The 15,448-nt window shown below is 39.4% G+C and overlaps 1 protein-coding gene across 2 annotated transcripts in view; it reads left to right on the top strand.

Annotated features, from left to right (window-relative positions):
• The first annotated feature begins 4,676 nt into the window (after positions 1 to 4,676).
• Positions 4,677 to 15,448, top strand: part of PKN2 (protein kinase N2) — a 71,281-nt gene continuing 60,509 nt past the window's right edge. For both annotated transcript variants that reach the window (XM_070941221.1, XM_070941220.1), the window contains exon 1: positions 4,677 to 4,788. In XM_070941221.1, coding sequence (XP_070797322.1) covers positions 4,738 to 4,788 — 51 coding nt within the window. In that variant the 5' untranslated portion in view covers positions 4,677 to 4,737. The remainder of the gene's footprint in view (positions 4,789 to 15,448) is intronic.

Raw genomic sequence — 15,448 nt, 5'->3', positions numbered from 1 at the left:
TGATAAAATAACATGATTATTGGGCTTACTCAGTAATGCAAACTGATATAACAAAGCTCTCAATAACATTAATTATTTCTTTTTAAAGAAGAAATAGAGACTGTACTTAATGTTTATTTTTTCCTTTAAAAATGGTAATAGACTCTTTAAATTCAAATTAGGTTAACCAACAGCGGTAAAATGATTGGTTGTAAATGGCTGTGTCCTTAATGTTCAATGTTAGGGAAAAAAATCAGTCTAAAGAGGATCATGAATTAGTCATAAATTCTGACTGCAGCTCACTTTTATTTCAAATATAGAATAATATTTACAGGATCTAGAATTTTCCTAGAATGGAAACTATTCTCTAAAAGCAAAAAAAAAAAGGATTTAGCTTTTTTTTAAAAAAAAAAAAGAAAGAAAGAAAGAAAGAAAATGACTTTACCGATCTTCTGGATCTATTTCTGGATTCTGGATCAGTTGTTTTGGGTGTTTAATCACTGGAGGTTTTTAAGAAGAGATTGGACAGTCACTTGTCTGAAATGGTATAGGACGGTGATGGTGAACCTTTTAGATACCGAGTGCTCAAACAGTGCACTCATGCCCAAACTGAAAGGTGCACACGCATGTGTGTGTAAACATGTGCACGGACAGCATACGTGCATGTGCTTACATGTGCGCATGCGCAGCAGAGACCTGAAGACCAGCTGGCGAGCAGAAAGTGGGGCATCCCAACACCGGCAATGTGGTAAGAGGTAAGATCTTTTTCTTTCGTGAGTTTGTTTCGTCGTTTGCAGGGAAACAGAAGCTCACGAAAGAAACGCCACAGAGATCTGACCTGGGCCAAAAGTGCACTTGCCAACAGAGAGGGCTCTGCGTGCCACCTCAGGCATGTGTGCCATAGGTTCGCCATCACGGGTATAGGATCTCCTGCTTGAGCAGGGGGCTGGACTAAAAGGCCTCCAAGGTCCCTTCCAACTCTATTCTGAGTGATCTATTTCAATTGATCTATTTAAGCAATTTAGAAACAAGGGGTCCTTGGTGCTCTCTGAGCTTGCTTGTTTTCTTGCAGACATTTCATTACCCTAACTAAGTAACATCATCAGTGCTATTAAGGAGTCCTATTTGCTGTCAGTTTATATTCTGGTGTCTTGCCTGTCTTTGTGGGTGGGGGTGGTTTAGAAATTCTTTGGTTGGGCTGTTTACTGATGGCTCTTTGGCAGTTTCTTGATTGGGATATTGCTTACTTGATTGCTGGACTGAAGTTAACCTTTTATTACCTTACAACGTAGAATTTAGAAACAATACACAAAGAAACAAACAAACAAGATAGTGGGGAGATGCAGAGATGGCATATAATCAGCCAATCGTATTTGGTTTAGGGCTAGTCCAGGGGTGAAATCCAGCAGGTTCCGACAGGTACTGGAGAACCGGTAGCGGAAATTTTGAGTAGTTTGGAGAACTGGCAAATACCACCTCTGGCTGGCCCCAGAGTGGGGAGGGAATGGAGATTTTGCAATATCCTTACCCCAGGAGTGGGGAGGGAATGGGGATTTTGCAGTATCGTTCCCCTGGAGTGGGGTGGGAATGGAGATTTTGCAGTATCCTTCCCCTGAAGTGGGGTGGAATGGAGATTTTGCAGTATCCTTCCCCTGAAGTGGGGTGGAATGGAGATTTTGCAGTATCCTTCCCCTGCCATGCCCACACCACGCCCACCAAGCCATGCCCACAGAACCGGTAGTAAAAAAAATTTGAATTTCACCACTGGGCTAGTCCATGTGAAAAAAATATTGCAATACAGTAGTAGTATACTACTACTGTACTATAGTATACTGTAGTATACTATTACAATACTACAAACTTGAGTATGAGTCTACAGTGGAATGTAGATCAGGGGTGGGTTCTACTTACCTTTACTACTGGTTTGCAACAGGGCTGCACTCACGTGCTTCTGCGCATGTGCAGAAGCTTCCTGATGACGTTGGGGTTGGTGGGTAGAGCCTCCCGACGGTTTTACTACCGGTTCTATAGAACTGCTCCTAACTGGGGGCAACCCACCACTGATGTAGATGCAAAACAAATAACATTTTAAGCTACATCAACGGAAATATAATTTCCACATTATGGAAAGAATGTTGTATCTACCACATCAAGGGTATAGGACATTGAATAATACAGTTAAGGAACAAAAATTCTGGTTGAATGTTAGACAAAACATTGTTAGGCAAAACTAAGAGGGGTTTGACAGTAGAATCAGATACCCAGAGTTGTACATGGTTCTTCTTCTGTGGACATGTTCAGCTAGGAGCTAGACAGTCATGTGCCTGGGATACTTTAATTTGGATTTCTGCACTCAGCAGGAGGATTGGACTCATGCTCTTCTTTTGGACATTTTACAGGCCAGGAGCAATTTGCTTTATGGAGCAACCTATACTTTTGTGCCTGGTAAACTAATCTAATAGCAATAAGCAATAATGAATAGGCACATAAGTCTTTAGTTTTCAATTTATATATATCTTGCCTTTATTATTTTTATAATATTAAGTAGCTGATAGAGTAGAGATAACTAACAATCTGACTTGATCTCTTCATACATTATCTTTAGTGATGCGTGCAAACTAGCATTTGCATTTCCTGTATCGCAGTGTTTCCCAAACTTGACCCTTTGAAGATGTATGGACTTCAACTCCCAGAATTCCTCAACCAGGCATACTGGTTGGGGAATTCTGGGAATTGAAGTCCATGCATCTTAAAATAGCCAGGTTTGGGAAACACTGCTGTATCGGAAGAGGAGAGCACATCTTTCTCCTTCTGTCCTGGCCACTTTTTACAGAGGCACGATTGAGAGCATTTTAACAAACTGCCTCATTGTTTGGTTTGGTGGTAGCAATGCCTCCGATAGAAGGTCCATACAGAGAGTGGTAAGGACAGCCGAGAAGATTTTAAGAAGCTTGCTTCCAGTTAATCAGGATATTGCTTATAAGTACTATGTGCTTAGAGCTCAAAGCATTGTTGGAGACTTCACAGACACACTTCATGGTCTGTTTCTGTTGCTCCCCTCCCAGCATGACTACTAGATTCTGTAACAGCTTTGTTCCTTATGCCATCCGTTTTACAGGATTCTTTTTTTTTCACCATGTATACATTCGAACTAGACTTGTGATGTTTCTTTGTGTCATATGTGTGGGTATGTGGGTATATGCATAATGGTTTTCTTTTGAGAGCTGAATGCAATGAAATTTCATTTGAATGTGCCAATTAGTGTACATTTAAAGCGAGTTTTCATTCTATTCTATAAATAAGGCAGTGAACACATACAACATCCTAATATTCCTTTTTATTTACTCTTTTCATGTATTCAAATTATGTTTATACTTTTACCTGTTATCTTATATATGCTTGACAAAATAAACTTATGATTATGATTTCCCTCACATCCCTGTGAGGTGAACTGGGCTGAGAGAATAACCGGCCCAAAGTCATCCAGCTGACACTATCTCCTCTCTAGGCCAGCACCTTAAACCACTACACCAAACTGGCTCATTGTCTTTATAATATTTATTTCTTAATGTACCGGTAGTTTATATATATATAAACTAGTTTATATATATATATATATAGCTGTTGCATCTGTTGCTTTTATACCTGTGGTTTCTTTCTTTTTTTATGATTGTTGTGTGCTGCCCAGTTACTTTTGGTGAGATGGGCAGATAATACAAATTTGATAAATAAATAAAAGATGAATAGGCTACTCTTTATTTTATTTTATTAGATTTATATACCACCCTACTCCCACAGGACTCAGGGCGGTGAACAGCCAGATAAAACACATAAATTACAAAATTTAAAAACAGTATAAAATCTGATTAAATAATTTGGCCCGTGACAATTTAAACAACCCTAATGTTTTTAAGACAAATTTAAAATTCATCATTTGAATTAATAAGGGAAAAGAAAAAGTGTTTAACCTTTAAAGCGCTACTGTTCATATTACTTTGGCTTAACATATCTAAAACTCTGGATTACATGGCAGCAAAGAGTCAAAAAACCTAAAGTAAACTTTAGGCTGGCGTCTGGTGGTTTGAGATTTTACTGCTTAAGATGCCTAACATGACCTCTAATATGGCACAATCCCCTCTTTTACTGCCTAATGATGGGGAAAGGGAAAGAAAAAAATGTCTACGGGTTGTGATTTAAAACAGAAATGGGGGGTGGGGGAAAATAGCTGCCTCCTCGCCCGACCTTCCCCGATAAAAGGGAAGAACCCAGGATTTTGCCCAGCCTGCAGGAGGCTTTGCGTCCTCCTCCTTAGCCCCCCCCCCCCGCCAACAACCCCGGCCGGTCACCTGATTCAAGGAGCCGCAAAGCACTCCTGCTTTTGCGGCAGGGTGACAACCAAAGGGCGCGACAAGGAGCGGCGGCGCCCAAAGCTGGGGGGGAGGAGAGGGGGAGGAGCCGGGCGCGTGGTGGGCGGGAGGAAAAAAACGGGAGGGCCGCGCGGGCGGTGGGCGGGAGCGAGCGCGACGCCCGTCCCGACGTGAAACTCCCCCCCCCTCCTTTCCCTCATGGGAATCTGAGTCGAGGGGGTTAACACCCCCGCCCAAACACACACGCACACTCGTGGCTCTCTGCTCCTCCGGCCGCCCGAGGCTCCGAGCCAGGGCCGCCCTCCTCACCCCCACCCCCACCCCCCCCGTCCTGGCCCAGACCCGCCTCCCCGGCGGCGGTGTCCAGGTGCGAAGCCCAGACCCAATAGCAATGGCGTCCAACGCGGCGGAGAGGGAGATTTTCTTCACGGAGCTGCAGCAGGTAGAGAAAAGAAATTGGAATGGAGGGAGGGGGTGGGGGGTGGGGAGAGGGCAGGTCCCCTCGCTCCCTTCCTTCCCTTCCGTTCCTATTTTCCTTCCCTTCTTCCTTCCTTCCCTCCCTCCAGTCAAAAAACTTGCTTCCTTCCCTCCCTCCAGTCAAAAAAATTCCTTCCTTCCTTCCCTCTCCTAGTCAAAAAACTTGTTTTTCTTTCTTCTTCCCTTCCTTCCTTCCTTCCTTCCCTCCCTCCCTCCAGTCAAAAAACTTGCTTCCTTTCTTCTTCCCTTCCTTCCTTCCCTCTCCTAGTCAAAAAAGTTCCTTCCTTCCCTCCAGTAAAAAAATTCCTTCCTTTCTTCTTTCCTTCCTTCCTTCCCTCCAGTCAAAAAACTTCCTTCCTTCATTTCTTTCTTCCTTCCTTCCCTCTCTTCCTCCAGTCAAAAAACTTGTTTTTCTTTCTTCTTCCCTTCCTTCCTTCCTTCCCTCCCTCCAATCAAAAAACTTGCTTCCTTTCTTCTTCCCTTCCTTCCTTCCCTCTCCTAGTCAAAAAAGTTCCTTCCTTCCCTCCAGTAAAAAAATTCCTTCCTTTCTTCTTTCCTTCCTTCCTTCCCTCCAGTCAAAAAACTTCCTTCCTTCATTTCTTTCTTCCTTCCTTCCCTCTCTTCCTCCAGTCAAAAAACTTGCTTTTCTTTCGTCTTCCCTTCCTTCCTTCCTTCCTCCAGTCAAAAAACTTGCTTCCTTTCTTCTTCCCTTCCTTCCTTCCCTCTCCTAGTCAAAAAAGTTCCTTCCTTCCCTCCAGTTAAAAAAATTCCTTCCTTTCTTCTTTCCTTCCTTCCTTCCCTCCAGTCAAAGAACTTCCTTCCTTCCTTCCCTCCCTACAGTCAAAAAACTTGCTTTTCTTTCTTCTTCCCTTCCTTCTTCCCTCTCCTAGTCAAAAAAGTTCCTTCCTTCCCTCCAGTAAAAAAATTCCTTCCTTTCTTCTTTCCTTCCTTCCTTCCCTCCAGTTAAAAAAATCCCTTCCTTTCTTCCCTCCCTCCAGTCAAAAAACTTGCTTTTCTTTCTTCTTCCCTTCCTTCCTTCCCTCTCCTAGTCAAAAAAGTTCCTTCCTTCCCTCCAGTCAAAAAAGTTGCATCCTTTCTTCTTCTTTCCTTCCTTCTTTCCTACCTTTCCTTCCTTCTCCTACTCAAAAAAGTTGCTTCCCTCCTTCCCACCCTCCCCATCTTCTTCAATTCCTGACTGGGGAGGTGGAGCCGCCCCCTCCAGGCCCCCTTTCTCGCCTGGTTGGCGCACCACCCTCCCGTCCTCGATTTTAATCTCCTTTACGGGAGTAGCCTTTGCCTCGCTGATTGCCTGGCCTAGAAGACCCCTGGAGTCCTTCTCCCCGCCTTTCTTTTTTCCTCGTTGCTTTTAATTGAAAGTAAAACTTCTCATGTTAAAAAAAAATCCTCTTTTCCCACCCCACTCGTACTTTCTTTCCAGTTTAGTTTGGGCTTGAAGGATTCTTAAGGATGGAAATGGTAGAAATCTGTGCTGGATTTTGGTACCCACAGTTGTTACTTTGTCCTCCCCTACCCACTTTAAAAATGTTGAGTGTCGCATTATCTTGACTGTTTGAGGAAAAGAAGGCATAACAACATATATGTTGGGTTTCAGCCCTCTTGATTACTTAGCAAGTAGTATATTGGCTGGGCATGATGGAGTTGCAATCCAATGCATCCAGAAACCACCAGTTAGGGAAAAGCTGATCTAATAGCTAAGCAATGAACGGGAAATGATTAGAGCAATTGTTTAACTTGCATCTCCTAATTTAGGAATATAAGAAGAGCTGTTCTAGATCAAACCCCCAAAAAACCTGATCTGGTCCTTCATTCTTTTCTTACAGAGACCAATTAATTGCCTGTAGGCAGGACACAAATGTGCAACAGTATGTTCTTGTTTAGATTTTGCAGCAGTTTTCTGGTAAACATTTTCAGAGTTGTGGCAGCATCCCCTGTTTCTTGCACAGTATCAACTGAGACAAACTGTTGTGGAAATTTTACAAGTTTTGTAAACCAACTGAATATATATCAACAATTCAAATTACATGGTTTTGTAAGCCGCCCAGAATAGGTACAGAGATGGGTGGCATACAAATTTAATAAATTTATTCCTAGCTGATGATACCTTAGTGCTCAGAACAGCATTGATTTAATGCTGTTGATTTAGGAAGCTTGATTTTTTACCAACTGTAAAACTTAAGTTTATTACAGATTGCATTAATAATCTGAATAATTCTTCAGATTCAATAAGTGTCCTAAAAGTTTATGATAAAAAAACTGTATCATGGTTAAACAAACCGTTTAAACTGAAACATGATTGGGCCAAGATATGAAATGAAAGCAGGTGTCTATTTGCTCTAGAGATGGGTGCAAAGATGGTCAAAATATTTTGGGGTTGTGAAACAGAAAAATGGAGAAGGCTTGCAAAAATGGGTGTCTGTTGGGTAGCACATGTTATGTGGGGAGCTGCTGGGGGAGGAAGAAGACAGGGGGCAATTCACATCAACCTTGCTCTATTTGTCCCAAAAAAATCTACCTTCCCCATTGGCTTTGCTTCTTAAAAGGTGATTCCATGATCTTGGCACACAGCAACTGTCATAAATATGAGCCAGTTACCAGCATCTGCATTTTCATCACATGACCATGGGGATGCTGCGAAGGTTGTAACTCTGAAAAATGATCATAAGTCATTTTTTTCAATGCCATTGTAACTTTGAACAGTCACTAAATAAATTGTTGTAAGTTGAGAACTACTTTTATACTCATGAAATGTTTGGCCATGGTTAATAATACCCTATAACGGGCAAATGATAGAAAGGCAAAGATTAGGCTGAAAACTGAAATATAGTCATTGCCCTAGGGTGTGAAGAAATTATTATGATGTTCTCTAACCTGTCAACCTACTCTAAACAAACGTTAGATGTTGTTGTATATACTATAGTACTCCATGTTGTGATAGATACCAGCTTTTTTCTATTTAAGGGCAAATTTTTTTAAAAAAACCATTTGTCTGGTTTATTCTCCATTCCAATACCATGTCATATGGAACAATTAAAAATATTTCATGTGAAAATTAAACAGTTGTTGAATTAGATGGTATTTTACACATACTACCTCAGAATATAAAAATGAATGGAAACTCAGAGAATAAGCAAAAGTTCCATGCATATGTTCACTGAGATTCCTAAACATTTTGATGAGCTAAGGAATGATTTTGCCCCCATTGAAAAATAGAATTAATAGTAATTCTGTAATGTTTGCTTAATTTACTAGATTTTAGAAAAAATAATTTGCTTTTAGAAATTATCATAATAATAAAGTCTAATTTTTTCAAGTGGTAAAAAGTACAGAAATGGTTACTGCTATTCTTGCTAGCTGAGAAAAAGGAGTGTTTGTGTCTTAATGTGGCCATTTCTTAATGCATAGTTCAATAGTTGTACATATAGGGAAGGTTTGATAGTGCTTTTCACTTTCAAAGTACAACATAGTACCGGTAGCTGTAAAGGGGCAATAATCCCTGTTGGCTATAAATTCTGCAAGCAGAAATCCCAATATGAGCTACTTTGATACAGTGGTTAAAGCACCAGACTAGAAACCAGGAGACTCTGAGTTCTAGTCTTGCCTTAAACTCAAAGCTAGTTGGACAACCTTGGGCCAGTCATTTTTTCTTACCCTTAGGAAGACAGCAGTTACAAACCAGTTCTGAAAATTGCCAAGAAAACTGCAGGGATTAGTCCAAGAGAAGTAGTCAGAAATTAATGACTTGATTACTGATCACTGATTTGAAGGCACACACAAAAAAAGTCTCAGTATATCTGGAAAGGGTTGTTATTTGTTATTTATTATCTATTAAATTTTTCTTAGAAAATGGTGAGATACTTTGGCAATCATATTCACTTGGATAATGAATTAATGTTACTGATTCTCAGATTGAAATAGCCCCTGTTCCCAGCTCCTGATGTTCCATTGTAACATTTCTCACTGCCTTGCATGCCCCTGAGCTTATCAGCACCTTCTCCCAATCGCAACAAAATTAGTGGGTTTTTTCCTAAGTAGCTTCATCCTCACTTAATCTATGTGTCAACATTTTGATTGGTTTTTTTTTCCATAAATGGGAAATCCAAAAGAGTTGATCATAGCAAACTCACTGCAAAGGTGGCTGGTCATCAGCCAAGAAGCACTGCAAATGATCAGTAGCAACAGTTTGCTTTCTTGTCCAACAATGTAAACTTGGAGGTAACAATGATAAGAAGATTTATCGTAAGTATAACCATTCTAGCTTCTAGAATCATTCTAACTTCTAGCATTAGAAGTTGTTCGACTGAGAGCTAGTAGCAGCATTCACATGCACTCTGCTGTTCATCTTCACTTGGGCTTGGGAATTCCGGGCTCAAGAATTTCATATCCTGATCCAGAGTATAACCCTGATCTAAAAAGAGATATTCTGCAAATAGAGTTTTGTTCTTCTAATATGCGTAGCAAACCTCCAAACCAAATGTAAACAGCAATAAAGATTCTATCAGCATTTACCTCTTACATATAAATTGTAATCCCTCTGTGAAAGCAAAATTTAATTCAGTAGCTGAGAAACAGAGAATTCAACAGGGCCTTTTCTGCTGTCCATTTTTGAGGGAGAGATTATTAAAGAGTCTACACATCAAATTTAGTAATGGGTGGGTAGAGTTCCTGTTTGTAATTTTTCATTTCTCAATTGAAATTCCTTAAATATATATCATTTTTATAAAAAAAGCACAAAGTAGCTCATGAAAAAAATCATAATATTCATGTCCAAAGTTCTGAAAAAGGAGAAAAGGATAACATACAAAAAAGTGGAGAAACAAATTGTTAATTTTGATTAGTAGTTCATGAAATAAAGTTATCTTACTGGTTCAACTAAGTTTTAAATAATTTCTATTATAATTTGTTATTGTTTTGTGCTTTGACTATTTGAAGGTTAACTGTCATTTAAAACCGGGGTCCCCAATCTTTTGGACCTCGGGGACCACCAAGTTCATAATTTTAAATTCCGCGGACCACTAATCCGAATCCAGCGCACCGCTTGCTGAAGCACCCGGACTCACAGTGACGGGATGGGGTCCTTTAGGCGCTCTCCCTCTCTCTCTCTCTCTCTCTCTCTCCCCACCCCACTCTTTCTTTCTCATTTTATCTTTCTCTCTCTCCCCCACTCTCTTTCTCTCCCCCCCACACACTCTCTCTCTCATTCTGATTCTCTCTCTCTCTCTCTCATTCTCTCTTTCATTCTGTCTCTTTCTCTGTCTCTCATTCTCTCTCTCACACTCTCTCTCTGATTCTCTCTGTCTTTTTCTCTCTCTCTCTCTCATTCTCCCTCTCATTCTGTCTCTTTCTCTGTCTCTCATTCTCTCTCACACACTCTCTCTCTCATTCTCTGTCTCTTTCTCTCTCTCTCATCTCATGGGCCAACCAGTGTCTTGGGACTGAGAAGAAGTCAAGCATCTCCCTGAGAGACCGAGGTGCGCAGAGCACCAACAAGGGCCGGAAGAAGTGCGGGAGCGAAGCCCTACTTGAACTTGCACGGCACCAGCATTCGCCTCGGTATATTTGCACCAGCCGGGTTCAAAAGCGGTGTGGGAAACTTTGGTTGGGCTCCTCGAGAAATGAGAGCTCGCAAGGGGCCAATCTGGCATCCACAATGGAGAGCAAAATCTGGCTGTTCCCCGAACCAGACACCGTTTACCACTTCAAGTCCCAAGCAGCAGGAGACGAAGGCTGTCTTGCGCCACCAGCTGGCGCAAATATACCTAGACAGAATGCTGTTGCTGCGCAAATGAAAGTATTGCTTTGCTCCCGCAGGTTCCAGCCATCGCAACCGCCGCTTCTGCCCGCTTGCGCCGCCCCCTCACCCGCTGCCGCAACAGCACCATTATTTCATTCCCGATGGCAAGGGCTGCGCTCCTTTTTCCGTATTTCCAAAGTTGCATATTGCACGCACCATCCCAGGGCAGAGATTTCCAGCCCCGCCACGGCCAGTTCCATATTCCAGAGCTGTAGTAGTCTCACTCACAGGACTGGCCCATTGGTCATCCCGGAGCAGCTCCTCCACCCGGGTGCACCGGCCTGCCAGAGAGGAGGCTGCCTCCATGGCAGGCCAGTGCACCCGGGTGGAGGAACTGCTTCAGGTTGACCAACTGGCCAGTCCTGTAACTACTACAGTCCCACCCAGAGGCCATGCAGAAGGAGAGATGTAGGCCCGAAAGGCAGCTGAACCTCCCCACCCCCGGGCAGCCGTTTGGCTGAGCGCTGTGAGCTCTTGGTCTTACCTTCCAGTTCCAATTTGTGTGGCTTGCACCGCTCTACTGAGGTTTGCACTCAGCCTTAAGAGTGGGGCCTAGCGTGTGGGTGGGGTGATGTGGGCGGTGCAGCCATGTGTTCCCGTGGCGCGGGCTGGATTAATTGCTCTCAGGGAATCATATCTGGCCCAGGGGCCATAGCTTTAGGATGAGTGCAATCTTCTTCCCACCACCCCAAATATTATTTGAGTGCTAAGACTTGTTTGTATGACAAAAATGAGTTGCAATTGAATGTGGACATTTTCTCTCCATATACTTTAATTACAGGAAAGGTACATACATTTTTATTTCTATTTATTGTTTATTTATCAAGCATCTGAATGTTTAAGTTTCTGTCAGTGTGAACCTTATTTATAAGCCTGTAAATTGTGTAGACAATTAAGCTATATATAGTACATTTTGTGTAATATCTTGCAATAGTTGCATTCAGTGTTATTTTGGAAATTCCAGTAGGAGTGAAAAACTTGTTCATTGTTATCCATGTTGCTTTTGATATAGATACCATTCATTCAAATGTTGGATATATACAAACTTTGCTAAATGCATATTGTGTTGGGAGTGTGTACAATATTTAAGTGGATAGTGAAATACTGCTGCAAAACACATGATTGTAGGGATAATTATTTTTAAAAAGATGGGCTGGCTTCTTTATTTCTGAAATCCAGCATGTATTGAAATAACATTTATTACACTATTTGGCAGTTATGGCATCACATTTTAATCCTCATCAAATTTACTTCCCTTTTATTATTTGGCTATTTTATTTTTCAAAGAAAAAATAATGTGAAACTAGCGAATTATGAGAGACCCATATCTATCATAATTATTTGTCCTCACTTTTTCTTTTGGTAGTTTCTTTCATGCTAGAGTGCATCTTGGTTTATTAAAACTTACATTTTCCACCACTTTTAAAAAATACCTTAGTATTCGTTTTGGTCCTACATGAAAAAGGATTGAACAGGCACAAATCTATTGAAGACGACAGAGATATGTAGACCCCGACTGTCATGATTGATTAAAGATGGATTGTGAATAAGGAGACTCTTCCTCTCACTGTCTAACATGTATATATCATGTTGGAAATAAAAACGGCTGCTTTTAACAACTAAGAAAAAAAATGATTGGTGAGCCCAAATCATAAGAGTTTTTTTTTTTTTAAATAATAAAATGAAGTTCTTGCAATTATTATAGATAGATAGATGATGGCATACTAAATAAGACCATTATAGAAAGGTTAAGGAAATAAAAGGCAATTTATGTATATTTAATATTAGTTCTTGGTTAACTATTTTTAATGTATGACAAGCTATTTATAGAATCTGATATTTAGAAACTTATATTGACGTTTGATGTACTCTAAAGTTAGAAGCAGCCCTGGAAATGTAAGAGTAGTGTAAATCAAGCATGCCAGACTACTGCTGTAGTTCTTGAATCATTGCCCATGTAGAGAGCTCTGTAATCTCCTTTAATGGAGACATGTTTTCTTTGATAGCAAAGTTTGTTTGTTTGGTAAGTTGAATCTTAAACCCAATATGGTAATTGTCTCTTACTGTTTTGTGTTTGGAAAACTCCAGATACTTTTATCAGCTAGATTTTTCATCATTTCTTTTTAACGGTAAAAATTTACCTATTTTCATTTGTTTCTGACACCATGAATTTTAAATGCAAAGTATTAACAATGAGCTGTTTTAAATATAAAGATTGTGAATGAACATTACAATAGAAAGTTTCTTGGAAGCATTTACTGTAGATTCTTGAAAATATCATTGGTTAAGACTATAAATACTGTCCCATAACTTAGATTCCACTTAACACACTATTGGCAGGAGCAGCTATTCTAGAGGGATCTCTCCTTGTGCTGTTGCGATGAGAGAAAATTTAATTTATATTTATCATCCCCTTGTGTTTCTGAATATCTGCTCCAGAAGTTCTATAGGAATGGATAGTAGTATAGGGATAGGATTGCACATTCAATGAAAAACCCATGAAAATCATCCCCTTCTGCTTCCTTGAAAAGAAGGAAGTTTTTAAATTCATTAAAACAAAATGTAAACATCAGTTCCAGGACTGGTCAGTACTGTCCAGTTCTCTGTATATAAGCTAAATTTATTTGCCAATTTCAGACTTAAGTGTCCCACGTTTATTAGGTATTTGTAATGATTGGTAAACAATAACCACATCAGGTAAAGTGAAATTAATATGGTTTACTAAACTAGTTAAAGATTTGAGAGAGACCTGTTTTCTCTTTCTGTCATGTTGTAGCTGTGTAATTGAAATCAACAAGTATAAATTTGATTGTAGAATTAGGTTTTGCTGATTCTGTCTCCACTTTAAGGCAGCCTATATGCATTCTCCACTGGTGCCTAAAACTCAGGGCTCCTTCTGGAACAGCTTGTGGAGAAGATAAAGGAAATAGTTCTAATTGTCCAATTAGAAGATATCTCGAATCAAAACTATTATTTACATTTTTTTTATAATTTGAGGGAGTTTATTTATATCCATACCTGAATTTGTCCAAGCCAAAAATCTATGTAGTTCTGTATCAGTCAGTCAATATTTTCTCACTACAAGCTTCGTACATATATGTGTTTTTATCTGTAGAAGAGTTTTAAGGTGACAGCCAAATGACTAAAACCAAACATTATTTATTATTTATATTTAGTCATAAAACCTTCAGAGCTGAGCTAGTTAAGCTTGTTTGCTTCATGTAAAGGAATGAAATGATTAATAGTAACCTATTTGGGGAGAAAAACTGGAAAAAGTAAATGATATAACTGACATATCTCTCTGCAAATATCTAAAGTGCCTCAGAACATAAATTTTAAAGAGAAAAGGCAAGTTGATTTATACTTAACATACAAATAAATTCTATACTTCCTGTTAGGTTTCTACAACATTATTTGAGTTGAGAAAACTTCATATTCCTTCAACATGCATCAAATGTTTTACATATATGTTATTATGAATGAGAAAATTTTAAAAATATTTCTAGTATATAATCATTTTAGGTTCCAAATGGGCTAACATTAGTGTCCATTAATGAGTGGTTTGGAGCATGTTTTGCAAAGATAAGGAGAACACAAGGAAATAAAAAACTGGCGGCCTGGCTATCTCTCAGTGTAAGGGGACTCTAGTGTATGGTAAGATGATTAAAGGGGTAATGTAATGGATGAGATATTACCAGACACTCTTCCCTAGCTGCAATTCAGGAGGCTGGAGCTGAGAACCCTGTTGAAATCTTTGGTGATAAATTATGAGCAAATTGGTCATATTTGGCCAGCCTCCTAACCAAACCTTACTTTCTCCTAATTACCAACAGATGTAAAGATACAGGGATTTATGAGGTGTTCTTAGTGTTCCTGATCTATGGATATGACATTTAGGAAGGATTATTTTGAACTTCATTGATACAATTGTTAGATACATTACTTGTATCTCATTTCATTGATACATTGTGGTGCACTTAGCTCATAAACATTCAGCTCTTCCTATGAAAATAACAGATTGTACCTTTTTTGCATAGGATAAGTGTGATCAACAAAACAGATTCTTGCCCAGGATTTGACCTCCTAAAAAATAATAAAATCATAATAAGCAGGAACAAATCATTTAAGGGTATCCAGTTTATCTGATGCATTGCTGAGGTAGGACTGAAAATATCCCAGGTGAGCACACCTAAATATTTAGTACTGATATCTAGAGATTGGTATTACTCTTCTGATTGTGACTTGAAACATTAAACATATGAATATAAAATGGAATATTTGGGAGAATTGATTTATTATTTTTCCGGTGAGAATGTGGTAATTTCTCTTTAAAAACCATTGATTCAACAAACTCCGAAATAAGAATCTTGGTCCACAACACTAGATTCTTACAGGAATATGTGAACAAATCCTTTCTAGTTGACCACTGTCTCTTCTGATTGCTTAAATTGTGCAAGATAATGGCTAGATTCACACACATTGCACTAAGCTATATGATTTGTAAAGCAGGTTTTAGGTTCATTGTTTTGGGTGAACCCATTTGGTTGTGGCTTATTCAGTGTATGAAGTAATTATTTTTCCATCCCACACTCATGTATATCCCAAATTGCAAAGCACTTGGTGTATTTTATATTTAATAGTTTATTCTTTTTTTTACATTTTTAGAATAAATAGGATAAGAAATAAAATTAATGGATTCATTTCTTAAATTATTAAAGATTAAAATAATGGTTTTTATATCTTAATGTATTTATTCATGGAAAGCTATAATGATTTAAATTTTTGACATTGTTAGGCAAATGCTTAATATGTT

Source organism: Pituophis catenifer, unplaced genomic scaffold (genome assembly GCF_029215685.1).
Source record: "Pituophis catenifer annectens isolate HBS135680 unplaced genomic scaffold, rPitCat1.0.hap2 SCAF_3, whole genome shotgun sequence".
NCBI lineage: Eukaryota > Metazoa > Chordata > Lepidosauria > Squamata > Colubridae > Pituophis > Pituophis catenifer.
The sequence above is the reverse complement of the archived record's forward strand: the minus strand, read 5'-3'. Positions and strand labels throughout refer to the sequence as shown.